General features: G+C 35.3%; 1 protein-coding gene across 1 annotated transcript in view; it reads right to left on the bottom strand.

Annotated features, from left to right (window-relative positions):
• The window catches only part of CFAP47 (cilia and flagella associated protein 47), a 362,349-nt gene that overhangs the window by 247,542 nt on the left and 99,200 nt on the right, over positions 1-15,607 (bottom strand). Inside the window, 2 exon segments of the mRNA XM_054819861.1 lie at positions 6,297-6,413; positions 6,706-6,803. Coding sequence (XP_054675836.1) covers positions 6,297-6,413; positions 6,706-6,803 — 215 coding nt within the window.

The raw sequence follows: 15,607 nt of genomic DNA, 5'->3' as shown, positions 1-15,607 counted from the left end.
TTTATTTATACTCTAATGTTGCCTACTTAAAGAAAATGCTGAAGCTGACAAAGTCGATAAATTATTATACTTCAGATTCTAAATATTCCAACTTAGGACTATATTAAAACTGGACAATAAATTCTAGGGTTAGTAGATTGGTTCTACTGCAAACCCAAAGGTATTTAACTGTTATAAGATCATTAGGTCTGTGCTGTTAATTCCATAACCAACTCTCCATATTTTCAATCACCTTTATATTACCAAAGCTTGGTACTGCTGGTCAGAAGAGTTTGTAACTGCTTACAAATAACGCCTCTTGATTTTATGAAAATAGGTTTACAACAATGCAAAAATTAAATAGCATTAATGTCTCTAAGTCATTCCATGATATTTAGAAAATGCTGGCAGTTCTGTTTTATTAGCATAGTGTTAGTGGATTGATACTTAGAATAGAATATATTACAAACAAATATTAATCTATCTAGCTGGAAAATAAAAATGAAAAACAGGTCAGGGTGTTTTAAATCCAAAATAATCACAGTAACTATAAGCCAAAGTTCTGACAGACAGAAAAGAGGAGAGAAAAACTTTATTAAAAGATATCAGGAAGGAGTAGATCACTGCCACTTCTTATGGTGATAACACTCTCCATTTTTACATGAACATGTAATTATTAGTTGAATAATGTAATAAACTATTCAACAAATGCAAAGATCATGCAAGAAGGCTTTCCCCACTACAAAGCCTGCAAAGCAATGATGAAAATAGACATCCTACGCCAAAGAACAGCTTCTAGCAGGACACAAATTACTGAAAAATGGAAAATGCTTGGAATCAGCGGCCATAAAATGTTACCTAGGTAACCAATTTAAACCAACAACTACAAATGACTGATGAAAATTATGGTAAAAGTATTAAACAAACAGAAGGTGATAAAAATACTATATTAAATTTCAGAAACAGAAATATTATTAGTTATTTCCAGATTTGTAAGGCTTAAACATCAAACTTAAAAGGTAAACATATAGGAAACAATGTTGTTTGTTTTGAACAAAAGGAGATTCCTAAGTTTATATAGGCTTTGCTTATACAAGTGCAGCAGCCAAGTTTTCAATAAGCTGGAAGTCAATGTGAGACTAGAACAGTCGGTAAGTCTGGAAATAGGATCCAAGTAGTCATTTTGGCTAAATAAAGCTTAAAAGTTTATATTTTTGTATGTTTGTATGGTACATACATATGAATATCCTATTTAAAAGATTAAATCAATCCCAAACATATCCAGTTTCTCTTTAGAAATATCTCAGGTGAGACTATTATCAGGTCCGAGTAATTTTCAGTTGCTCTGATGGAAGTAAAAAGCACTACCTATTTTGAAACACGTATTTCCTTTTCTTTTGTTTCCACAAAATATTTATGGGACGCCTAAGGGTATAATCTAGGTGAACTTAAAACTAGACGTGCTTGAAGAGATCACTTGTCTGTTGAAATTGCATGTTTCCATAGATCTCATCATGCCAGTGGATCATAGGATCATACAATAGAATCATAGAATAGAATCATAGAATCATAGAGTGGTTTGGGTTGGAAGAGACCTCAAAGATCGTCTAGTTCCAACCCCCCTGCCATGGGCAGGGACACCTTCCACTAGACCAGGTTGCCCAAAGCCCCATCCAGCCTGGCCTTGAACACTTCCAGGGAGGTGGCATCCACAACTTCTCTGGGCAACCTGTTCCAGTGCCTCACCACCCTCACAGGGAAGAATTTCTTCCCAATATCTAGTCTAAATCTACCCTCCTTCATCTTAAAGCCATTCCCCCTTGTCCTATCACTACATGCCCTTGTAACAAATCCCTCTCCAGCTTTCTTGTAGATACCCTTCAGGTACTGGAAGGCTGCTGTAAGGTCTCCCCAGAGCCTTTTCTTTTCCAGGCTGAACAACCCCAACTCTCTCAGCCTGTCCTCATAGGAGAGGTGCTCCAGCCCTCTGATAATCTTCATGGCCCTCCGATTATCTTCATGGCCCTCCTCTGGCCTCACTTGAGTAGCTCCATGTCTTTCTTGTATTGGGGATCCCAGAGCTGAACACAGTACTCCAGGTGGGGTCTCACGAGAGCAGAGTAGAACAGAAGAATCACCTCCTTCGACCTGCTGGTCACTCTGCTTTTGATGCAGCCCAGGATGCGATTGGCTTTCTACGCTGTGAGTGTGTATTGCCTTGTCTCAATCTACTTGTCACGCAACCTGTATCCATGTTTGGGATTACCCCAACCCAGGTGCAGGACCTTACACTTGGCTTTGTTGAACTTGATGATGTTTGCATGGGCCCACCTCTCTAGCCTGTCAAGGTCCCTCTGGATGGCATCCCTTCCGTCTAGAGTATCAACCACACGACTCGGCTTGTGTCATCTGCAACTTGCTGAGGGTGTACTCAATTCCTCTGTCTATGTCCCTGACAAAGACATTAAATAATACTGGTCCAAATACTGCTCCCTGAGGGACATCACTGATCACTGGTGTCCAGCTGGGCACTAAGCCATTGACTGCAACTCTTTGAGTCCAACCATCCAGCCAACTCCTTATCCACTGAGTGGTGCACCCATCAAATCCACGTCTCTCCAGTTTAGAGACAAGGATGTTGTGTGGGACAGTATCAAGCACAATATTATCAATAAAGCTGAATTCCAGCCAAATGTTCTTTATCTAATGCTCTGATCTATCAAGCTTACAGATCAAAGCAAATAGTTGTTGCATCCACTTTTATAAGTATTCTTAGAAAGATTCAGTCCTTCCTTTACAACTCTCTTCAAGTGTTTTTCCAGAATACTCTAGGAAAGATACATATAAGAAGACAATTGCTACTCTAACAAACAAAAGTGACTTCTCCTTTTTTCTCTCTTCTATTTTCTGGCTTCAAGACCACACATCAATATTAGATTCCTATCTCAGGCAAACCAAGGACTCTACATTTACATTATAGATTGGTGGACAAACAGATACAGAGTTCTACCTGTGTGTTTGCAGTACCATACAAATTTTAGTCAAATAACTAAGAAGTCCTTTTGTCAAGAAATTGCCACATTTACCAAGATAATAGCTCCTTATTAAAGTACAGGAAAGTGAAGACAAAAAAGTGTTAATCATCTTTAGAGATTATTACAATAAAAGTATGACTGAAGCATTAAGCGATAGCCAGGAAGTTACCTTTCTAGTGCATACAATAATCTGTAGACTACCCTCAAGGAAAAATTCTTACATACACTGAAAATTCAAAAAAATTCCATGTTGCTGCATTTCTTTCCTCTTCTCCATTGGCTCCAGCATCTTCTTTTTCTCCTTCATTTCAGACTCAAATCTTGGGGTTACCATCTACCCACATTTCTCGCTCATATGGCCATGTTATTGCCCAGTTTCACTGCTTTCTACTCCATGACAATGCTGAATTCCTCCTTCATTTCAACAGAACAGCCACATTCATTTTCAGCTTCTTAACACTCTGACTTTACTCACAACTGCCTCCATAGCTTGTTTGAAAATATACTCCCTTTTACTTGGTCTCAAATATAAATGTTAGAATTCTTGGCCCCAATTTTAAATCAGTCAGTAGCAAACTGAGTTCCTCTACTGGCTATCCCTAATCATTGCATCTTCTGTCCTAATCTATCCTTGTCACGTACATTCCCTCCATATCACTGTTTTCCACCATTCTATCTTGCAATATTTTATTTTGGGATTTTAATTGGATCCTCTTCAAATCAAAGCATTTTAGAACTTAAAAATATCAAAAACAAAGAAAAAATACATAGAAAGACACCATTAATACTCCAGGGTTGAACTGTCAGTCATGATTAGAAAGTGGAAACAAAGAATTTCTTGCCCAAAGTACTCCATCTTAAGCCTATATCTTAATCCTTAAGAGGATTTAAAAGCCTTGAACTCCATTAGAGGTATTTAAACTTTCAGCTGAAGTTATCCAGACAGTTAAACTTCTTTATTATTACAGAATCTTAGATTTTTAAAATGATTGAAAGTGCCATCTATTCCAGACCTAATATGTGTCTCAGCTTGTGCTGTCACCACCATCCTTGCATTAATTAATGCAAAGTTGTCCTGAAGTTCAGAAGCAGTGATTGCCTGATAGTCAAGAACTTTGCCAATACTGTTGGAACATTTTAGCCTGCTAAATTTAAGACACAAGACTATCAAAAAAATCCCAGATTAGCACAGTTTAGCAACAGGATTAATGTATTTTGCTGCTTTTATTTCTGAAGAACAAGAAGTTTAAGAAATTTCTACAGTAGTCTTAGAAAAGCATATATGAATTCCAACAAATCTCGGTAAAAAGTACCCTTTACTTTCTCTTTTTTTTTTTTTTTAATACTTTCCACAATATTTTGTTTATAGAACATGCCTTAGCTAGAATTAAAATACAGACCTCAAAGATCCAAGACCTGTTCCTTTTTCTGGTGTTGACTGATATATATAGCTTTGTTTAAATTCCTAGTCTGTACAGAGCTGGACTCTCCCATCCATAAAATCACCAATACCTCAAAAATATGCTGAACTAATAATATTGTAGTATTGTAGACATTGTAGTCTTAAAACACACTAAGTGCATTAAGGAGAATGTCCTGGAGTTATGCCTCCACCTTTAATGTGGTTGACTCTTTTTGCATACCCAGCAACCAGCTTCTCCCTTCATGTGCTGAACTGCCTTTCTTATTAAAAGCTGAGGCAAAATATGCTTTCATTTTGAGGATTATACTTAGACTATCTTTTTACACTTCCTGTCAGATACAAGTATATGAAACAGAGTTTCTTGGTTTAGCCTGTTATAGCAAAGCCATTTATGTATGAGGATGTGGGAACAAGACGGTAGCTGATACAACTGGAAAAAGCAGGGTTAATTTTTCCCTGTAATCATAACACAATCAAATGGAAAGGAATTCCTTTGGAAAGTTTCCTCATGCACCAACAAACACTGTATCTATTCTACTGTATCCTCTTCTGGTCTTCTAGCCAGCCCAATATGCTCCACACCCACCCCAGCCCATCACAGTCCCTGACACTCACTTTGCTCCTGATGAAAGTGGCATCACTCTGCAAGTTCTTAAGAGAAAGGTGTGACCTTAAACAGTTTTTACTAGTTTTGGTAAGGACAGGATTTTTAATGGCTCAGGGAGCAAAGGAAGAATGGAAAATAAGAAGGAATCTGCTATTTTAAATAGGTAATAGCTCAGTAACTAACACACGCCACCAGCGTATGGAAGATAAGAGCATGAATCCCTGTGAGCGTGTAACCTTGTAATACAGCCTTGCCATTGCTATTAACAGGCCATAAGCTTTGTAGAGAATTTACAGAGCCTCAGTACTGGGGTTTGCCAAGCCTTCTCTGTCTGAAGGCTTGCTGACCAGCTTGTAGAGCTTTGCTTTACTTGATAGAGCTGTGACAGCAACTTTTTTACTTGATCAGGCCTCTGTGACTAATTTGTTTTACTTTTATCTTTGTACGGTGCTACCAGAACCCACAGCTATAAATAACTCACAAATGGCCACTTAAAGAAATACAGGCTGCAAGGAGGAGAAAACTGGTTTTAGGGGCAACACAAAAACCAAAGAAATAATATCTAAGATATGTAAAGGGCACCATATATAGAAAATTTGGAGCTGTAGGCCAATGAAAAAAAACAGAGATGTAAAGCATGTTACGAAACATAAAAATGATCCCAAGTGGATCCTAGATTGAAGAAGAAACTGACATCATCATCATCATATTCCTCCCAAAAAAGGATGTCAGAAGCTGATGGCTTACAGTGTTAGTCTCACCAGCAGTCCAAAGCTACTGACTTCTGGGTGCACCAAATCTAGGACAGAACCCTCATGGGCCTTCATGGTTAGATAGATGCAAATAAGTGTCACTAGACATTCATATAATTTTTTTTACCACTCCTTTTTATGTTTAAGTGCATAATGTTTGTTCTTAAATATATTTTTTTTAATTGCCTTGGAATAACAAATTCCACTGAGGTTTTCATTGTGTGATTTATGATGCTAGAATCTAAACAGAATTAATCTTATTTTCAGTTAGTTGTATATATGTGATTCTACAAAGCAAAGAATTAAGGGTATTACTTGTAATTAAGTGTATGTATATGAAGCAGTATTTTGGTTTCCATCATACAGCAGCACATCATGAAACAGAACTGCTTCACTAAAATCTCACCTTAATTTGATGTACAATATTACTATCATAAAAGTAAAAAAAAAATAAATAAAAATTAAAAGTGTATAAGAACTGCTAGTATAAAATCATTTACCTTTATGTCTATAGCCAGACTGACAGCATGCATAGCATTCACAAGTATCAAACAGTTATGCAGAAACTGTTCAGGAGTTCTTGGGTTGGTATACATCCTTACAAAGTGAGTAGCAATCTAGAGAAGACAGAGAAATCAAACTCTTGATCTTCCACTAAGCAAAATTACTATGTTTGTATCTTTCAGCAATCCACAAGATCTGAATTTTGAACTGAAATTCCCTATTAAGAATATACCCAGAGAAAATAAAAATTAATACTGAAATAATTACTCTAGACTTGCTAAATGATAGGGGTTTTTTTCTTTTTAAAAAATACATAAGCCAACAGTTTCAAATTAAAATAAGACCCAATAAACCCACTTACATTAATAAACTGTATAAAATTTGACAATATTAAGAAGTCCTTACCAAATATGGACAATAAGCTGCCAGCTGTGCTGCCAATACCAGACCATCTAGAAGATCTTGGTCAAAATTTACTATCCATCTCATTGGTGGTACTTCACCTGATTTAAAAACAGAGGAAGATGGATTAGGCTCTTCTCCCCTGAGATGCCTAATTTTATTCTAGAGAGATATGATGACTCTTTGAAATGGCTGAGTAGAGGAAAGAACAGAAAAAGGAAAGATCCATTCACATGTAGAATTTCCCAGGCATAATTCTCTTCCAGAGCCATTGCCGAAAACATGAAAAATCCCACCTAGAATATTGTAACTGTTATTCATACACTCTGACACGTCATGTGAAAGTATTCATCACAATGGAAGGGAAAGCATGTAAACTCAACTTAACCTCATAGATTAGGAACCTAAGCATGTAAATTATTTTTATTTTTATAGGCATTACATTCACAGGGCTGCTGAAACTCACAAAAATATGCGTGAATCCTTTAAAATTGCAGTGTTTAAGCACATAAGAAAGAAAAGGTTATTAATTTTCTTTAAGGTCATATTAAATAATTTGGCATAAATGCAATATAGATGAAAGTTAACAGCTCAATTCCTGCAGCATAGATCACTACTATAATTGTGTTGTAAAGGCCTATGCCGCACAAGGTTAGATTATTTTTTATATTTGTAATGTTTTTACTTAAAATAATACTGATTATTAAGAAAGTAAATATACTTTATTTATTGCTATTTCTTATTTGAAGCATTCCATATCTTAAATATTTAACACGGCATTTAAACACCAGACTTTTGGTTTTAAGCATCGTAATAAACCATAGGAAGAATACAGTCATTTGAATACTCTCAACCTGAGATATTCTCTAAAAAATGTTACTGACATACTAATAACTAAATGTTTTAAATAACTGTCTATACCAAATTACCACTACTTTGCTCTCCAGATAATATGCACTTTGTGAAGGATGAACACATAGAAGCTGATCCTTTTTTTAAGGAGAGCAATCTCATCACAAATATTCAAATCATGCCTTCTCTGTTGTGTTATTTGCAGTTTCTTCCACCTTCTATTGCAATAGCTATTGCTTAATTTTCTTTGTTTTCATTACTGTCTCAGGTCCAAGCTCCCAAATTCACGGAAGACTTTGAACTTCAGCCACTGGCAAAGTTTTCAGATAGACTGGGATCATGCTTTCTCATATAGGACAAATTATATAGCTTTTATTTCCCTATACATCCAGAGAGTATTATTCACCAATTCTGAAGTTTCCCAAGTTGAAAAAAACCCACTGATATGCTACAGAATCTGATATGATCAAAAATCTCCTACATATTATAAACACATAGACATCTTAACATTATAATATAAAGAAATGTTCTTTTCTTTCAAAAATGCTACCATTAAAAGATTTTAAAAGTTTGTAACACTGAGCTGTTATGATAGTAATATAACAATGTTCAAAACAGTCCACTTTCTTCATTAGCAAAAGGTGAATTTGGAGACACCAGTACTTGACATCATAGAAATAATTTAAAAGAACAGAAGCATAACATGTTTCACCAGGTTCCACATTTCAGACCTTTATTTCAGGTCCGTCCTTATTAAGAGCTTGATTCTACAAGACCAAACACATGAAAGCAGGGGCACAAATCATATATATTTTAAAGGTCTCTACCTTTACAGAAAGAATGCTATAAACTAAATGAAATTTCAAGAAAGAGAAAAGGATAGATTCGCTATGCATTTAGAATGCAATGGTCTTATTTAGTGGTCAGGAATGCTGAAGCTTTTTCTCTCACAAATTAGATGATGCTATGCTATAGATGTAACACTTCAATCAGTGTTAGTAAGGGTTTTAAACTTGAGACGGTATTTCTGGGTATGTTATATAGCCTATGAACAACAACTATCAAAACCACACCGACTAAGAAAGAAAGTAGGTTGTTGTATACTGAAAATCATTAAATTTCTTAAGGTAACCTTACTCACTCCTAAGTACCTTCAGATGTCAGCCAGGCTGATGTAACCAAGCAAATTATTGTCCAAAAGCCAGGCCACAAATCCAAAAAACATTCAAACTGGAAAAAAAAGAAATCCTGATCTTAAACTCAAACAGTGGTAACCACTCCATGTAGTGTGGAAGAGACTAAGAATCTTCAAACTGGTTTTCTTTTACTAGCACTTATTTTACTTGAGTTTATACCTCCTCAATTGCCTTTACCCACCTACTTTTGTTTGATATCAAGTGTGACTGCAAAATTGTAATTAGTGACAGGGGCAAAGTAGCTAGAGATGCTGCTGCTAATGTCAGATCATAATTGATCAACATCAGCTTAAGTAACTTCAACCGGTCCCCCAACAATTACAGTTAAATCAAATTTGCAAATAAGTAGCTGTTATCAGCTACAGGTACAAATTTGGTTGTGGAATTCCTCATTTATACCAAACAGATTAGTTATAAGCTTATAAATTGTTCCATGGTGCTGTAAATATTATGCTTCAGACTAAATTTAAGAGATAAACTACTCAAGAACCAAATAGAAGAAATAAAATAACCATGAGGAAATCATTAAATAGGAAGTGCATTCAGACGGAATCCTATATTAATGCAAAGTAAATATATCATATTATAATCTCAAGCAAAATTAAATCCAGGAAAGACTAATTTTTAAGTACTTGCTTTCATAAAATAAGCTAGCTAACACTCAAGAGAGTTTTATCAAACTCTGACTCTATATGTCATAGAAGAGTGAAAATCTTACAGAATTTTCAAAGAATGTTCACGAATATCTGAAATTAAAATGTCTATGTGCATATACTTTGCACCATGGGGTGCTAGTTCATTATGATCCCACTAAGACAGACACTTAGACTTCATAAAGTACCACTGCCAGTTATTGGAGCTAATTCTCTAGGGAAAAGGAGGTTATGACAAATAACCTTACGTCCCTTCAGACACTGGGAACCCCAAGTTGTGCAGCACTGGATCTGACCTCCAGTCAGGATGCAGCACACTGTACAGATGCAGTCTGTGGGAGGATTTTGTTAAAATAAAACAATTCTGCTAGTCATTTCTACCATCAGATAAAAGGATGTTCACCTGGGAACTTGGTGCTGCAGTTTTCCTTAAAGACAAGGACACGCTGGTGGCTCAATCACTGGTACCAGGTGGGAGCTGCCTACAGGCTCCTTCCTCTGTTAGAATTAGCTGGCTAAGTTTGTCCCGCAGCCAAGGCGTGTGCAGAGCACAGCACAGGCCGGCACCTACTCCGGGTAACTGTTAGGTGGATCACTCGGCTCCTTTATGTACAACGATCCTCCAGTTAGGATCACTACAACATATTAATGGTTTGGTATATTTTATACTATTTGGAGAGAAGCTCCCCAAAACAATTTAATTAAAAACTATCCCCCCCCCCCCCCCAAAAAAAAAGGTATCCTTTCCAGAAAATATCAAAACCAAAAGTATTTTTCATTACCAAGTATTTTGTGAGGAAGTACTTGGTACAGGATTATCTTTTGCTGGTTTTGAAAGGAAAAAAAAATTACAGAGGAATCACGTCTTCCAGTAGTGATCCAAAACTGCATTTGAAGTACAGGTCAAAAATAATCATTTAGAAGACAATTCTGTACAGGACTTCTTATGCCATGACACATAAAGAAAGTAAACATTCAGAAAAAAACCATACTCTGTAGGGAAAGATCCTTCTTTGTGCCATGAGCACCAAATAAAGAGCCTCAGAAGGATTCAGTGGGCTATCAAGAAAGATATTATACACCTAAAACAACCTTAAAATCTATTGCTTGTAGTAGCAGTCAGTTCAGAATTCTTTTTTTAATTTCATACCCATGTACACTGATGTGGGAATAAAGATGTTGTTTGGTCTAATTTACTAAGCACTAGAGATTTAACATTGCCCCTGCAAAATACTTTCAAGCAGGGTGCTAGAGATTATTTCTTTAACTGCTACACTAAGCACTCTGCTGCAGTGGAAAAAAGAATGTATCAAAAATTCAGTGGGAAAGTCATTAGAATATTAATATCTAATTATACTTTAAAAAAATTAATTCAACCTACAACAAACTCCTGTACCATATTCTAAGCAAAATCTGTCTTTCATGATTCTTTGGTTCATTTATAGAATACGGATGCCTCAGCATTTGAAAAACTTAAATATCTATCACTTCACATCAACGTGAAGATCCTTCCCCATATTCATATAGCTCTAGTAAGAAAGAATAGGAGCAGCTGCTGCACAAGCTGACCAACAAATGCATGTAAATTCATCTGAGTTTAACTCTGTAACATTGATAATTATTTTAGTTTGCCACTTCTTCAGTGTGGTGATGTTTAGGCTTGTTCCAAAATCCCTTATTTTTTGCTATTCATGCTGTGAAGTGACTTCAACCTTTATTTCAAATGAAAGAGAAGATCAGCAGGTTTGAAAGCCGATGGCTGCTGCTGCCCACATCTCTATCTGCAGTGCTCTGCCTCATCACACCTCTCGCTCTCTTCCCACCATTCTCTGCTGATACATCAAATTACATTCAACACAATGACTTTCACAACAGTAAGATCTTCGACCTAAACAGATGTAACTTTGGCCAACATCTTCCCCTTCTCTTCCTCCCCAAAACCTATTTGCCATATGAGAAGATAGACGGATATCTAGATAGATGCATCATAATATAAAACATGTTCTATCTTATATTAATTATATTAATAATTACACTGTTCTTAAATAGTCTCTTTTGTTCTGCAAGGCCCTAAAGCGTTATTTTGTTCCATTTTCATTATTAAAAAATAAGCTCTAATAGCTTGAATGAAAGAACTGGCATTAAAAGAGAGACAAACTCTCTCCTCTCTTTTACAGAAAACAGCAAGTTTCTTCTAGAACATTTAAAAAAAAAAGTTATTTCAAATTACTATCTAAAAAATCTATTCTGAAGAAAGATTTAATTCAATGTAGAATGCAAATGATGTTTCTTTTATTGTAGTTGTTTCATTAATATGAAGAGAAAGAAAACTAAATCAATTTATATTTTATTCTAAATATTCATTAAATGTATGTTCAGTTGAAAAATATCAAAAACCAGTATTTAAAAGATGAATAGAATGAAAATTTAATTATGTGTAAGTTTTCAAATCAGAATTAAAACATTCATTTATAAATTTCTAAAGAAAAAAAATTCACTGCGTCAGAATTTTTCTATTGCTTAACTGAAACAACTTTTTTTCCAAGCAGAAAACTCAAAGGTCAGGGATCCTTGGTAATTCTGGAGGGAAAGATACCAAAGATGAAGTCTGACTGGATATATAACATCTCCCTGTTACCTATAACAGGAACAGAACACAGCAAATATGAGCCTCAACATCTACATTGGGACAGTATTAACTTTAACTAAATTCAGACCTCCATGTTACAAATGTCTAGAGTAGGAGACATTAATTTCATGCCAACTCCTTGGTAAATTGCTTGCAGTTATTTCAAAAATATTTAACGTAGTCACTGCAAAAACAAATACTTTAAATACAGTAAAATACATTTTTAAAAGCTTACTTTCTTCCTAAGTTAGTCTTTCTAATATAAATCCATCATATTATTGATCATAGTTGGGACTTATTCAATAATCTTTCTGTCTTTTTTTTTTTTATTAATAGAACTGAGACTCACTCTCAGCACACAATATTGGTATTTTTAATAAATCACCATTTCCACATTTTTATTTTTAACTTTTTAAGATTAACTACTTCTGCTTTCATTTTAAATTAGGACCAATATTGAATTGTTCTTCTGGTTAGTCACCTAGATTGATTTGCTCAGCCTGGTTATGGAAACTCATTAAACCAGATGCTTCGATCAAAGAGTAAACTTTATTGTTTATCCTATTCTAACTGTAAATCTTACTTTAAGTGTACTGTTAGCTATCTTTAGGCTTCTGGTGGGAATATTACTTGAGCACATTTAAGCAAAACCAGTTGTCCCTAGTACCCATGTACTTTCTTCTATCATCTCCGCTAATCTTTTCTTTCATGCTGGTAGAATAGTCTGTGTGGCAGTAAAGTGGGTGTGGGAACAAAGCTGGCTTAAAAAGAAAGGGCAAAACATTTCTTTACTTTTTAATCTGGATCACACCAATCTGGTTTACCATGCAGCCACATAAATGGCTGTGCCTGTGGAAATGAAACATGGTAGCACTATTGTTTAAAAAACATTTATTGAACTATAGCTTTATAGTCTATATAAATCAGAGTATGAAGAAAAAAAAATGAAGTGGAATATTTTCCCATTTTGACTAATTAAATACTTTTATAAGTATTTTTTTGTGTTTTCCAGTTAATCCATCTACTATCAGTCAACCTACTTAACTCTAATGCTTGTGAATAAATTAGTCAGAAAACAGAATGTATTTTTCCTAATTACATCAAATCTAGCAGAAAATCTGCCAGCTAACCACTCTACAATAATTAAGTTTTTAAATATAATTACTCAATTCTAGTAGAAATAAACAATGGAAATCAGAAGTCTTACTAAGGATACCTCATTTTCCTCTAAGCATATAAATGTATTAAATTTCATTTGCATTTGTACTTCTTGGGAAAAAAAAAATAAATTACCAATGGATCTTTAAGATAAAGATTCTAAGCCAATGTCATGATGAAAACCTTACTGATGGGTGTTGTAGGCCAAAAATAGCTTAAAACATGAATGCTAACAGGTAGCAGATAACTCTGCGTGGCTGGGAGGGGAAGAGGAAATTGTCCAAAATTGAACTACTGGATTCTGAGACAGATTCCTGCTACTTGCCAGCTGCATCTTGTAGGGGCTGGCTCCAAATTTTGATAACACCTAGACTAAAGTGGCATGTTCTGAATCCTCTCATTAATGAAAAGGTGTGAGACAGAAGCACCAATTAGGCTGATCACAAGTTGAGCTTCTGCAAATAGACTATTTAGATTGGGAAAACTCGGGACATGTTACAGAAAGAGGCTAAAAAGAAGCATTCCCAAAAAGAAATAGCCATCTTGAAGAGACAACAGGGAACTGGAAAGAAGGTGAAGTTCCTAAGTGGAGGAAAGATCTTAGAAGTGGGAGAAGATTCTGAAGATCAGAGAGATGCATAGAGACAAATGCCAGCGGATGCCGAGGGACTTGGGACTGACACCGGAGACTGGTAACTACGAGCAGCAGCACAGCATGAATTGACATGACTTTTGCTTGATCTTCTCAGACCAGTAGCGACCTCCCTGCCAGGGAGGCAACTTGAGACCTTGTGAACATAGCACTGTGCAGAACGACCGAGTGCATGAAATTACCAAATAGGATAAGAACTCTGACCTCGCTGGATCTTCAACAAACCCCAGTATCCTGATCCAACACAGGCTGTCATTTACTCTGTCTCACCCATGACAATAGGTGAAAGTACTTCATAAAATAAAATAATCAGGCAGTATTAACTTGGAGTGGATGTGCAGTCATTCACATAGTGTACTCAGACATTTACTATGGTTACGGAAAGCTAAACTATACTGCAAAAGGCCTCTGTAAGTGATCTAAAATGAGAGTGGTTTTGTTTCAGTTGTTGATCTCACTCAATACTGAAGGAAGTAATGTTCATATTCAATTCAGTGATTTGGGACTAACTTAATTTCTGCATTTATTTATTTTTAATAGGTAATTTTATTTTTAACTTGTAATGACATCATGTGGCATGCATGCAGTAATCAAGCACAACAGCAGTGTCTTCATCTTTCTTGCAGGCAAGTTAAACCAACTCTTGAAGACACACTGCTTTCTTTTTTTATGAAGTATTTCTAGATAGAAGAAGCAAAGTTTTGCCATGGGACTCTAATTATTCATTTCTCTATTTTAAAATTGTTTTTTATTATTTTAAAAGTTGAGATCCATTGAGTTTTTAAAAATTTTATGACCTTTAAAAAGTCCCTGAAATACATTTTACATCAATTACTTAATACGTAGTCTCACTCCTAATTCATCCTGACTGTAGAAAAAGCAGATTTGTCAAAATCAAAATTTATTTGGGAATTTTTTAAGATTTAGATGTTTTCCCTCTCTTCTCCCACAAAGAGAAAGAAAAAAAGCACACTATCTTCACAGTCACTCTTTGGGTTGGATTTGGTCTTCCCCTGATGAATCAATAGGACACAAGGCTACAGGGTTTTTGCAGTGCTTTTCTTGCCATAATCTTTCTTAGTTTTCACTAAAACAAGAATAAATGTTTTTACATTTGTATGATTAGATTTGAAGCCTCAAGATTTTTTGCAGCATATGAAAACTATTTTCCAAATGGAGATAATCAAAGAAATATCTATCGCAATTTTGCACAAAAATGACAAACGACCTATTTGTTGGCAGAATAGCAAGCAACAGTCACCATAAACTCCTCTAGGTCAAATTTTGTGTATTTCTTTGGCAGATAGAAGATATTGTGGACAAAGGAAAAATACTAGATATTTTAACTTCAGTAAGATTTTGGTCACATTCTCTCTCCTAAGAAAGCAAGCAAACGGTAGTCTAAGAAAGAGGTACTGTTACGCAGAGTACAAAACTCACTGAAAAACAGTAAACCTAACTATCATCTGTCCACAAATCAAACTGCAAAGTCCTAAATTGTATGCTATTCAATATTTTCATTTGCAACTTGGAAAATAGCATAAAAGTACCTTAGTCCAACTTGGAGATAATATCAAGCAGGTTAAAGAATTGACTCTGGGAAGAAGAATGGGTTGCAAGTACTCGTGAAGAAAGGACTATAATTTAAGCTCTTGTACAATGGGAGTAATGATCTGAAACAAATGGGATTAAATCCAATAATGATGTGCACAGTGTACTACACTTAATTAAGAATAATTCATTACAGAAGTACTAGCTGGAAAAT

This window comes from Grus americana, chromosome 1 (genome assembly GCF_028858705.1).
Source record: "Grus americana isolate bGruAme1 chromosome 1, bGruAme1.mat, whole genome shotgun sequence".
Taxonomy (NCBI): Eukaryota; Metazoa; Chordata; class Aves; order Gruiformes; family Gruidae; genus Grus; species Grus americana.
The sequence above is the reverse complement of the archived record's forward strand: the minus strand, read 5'-3'. Positions and strand labels throughout refer to the sequence as shown.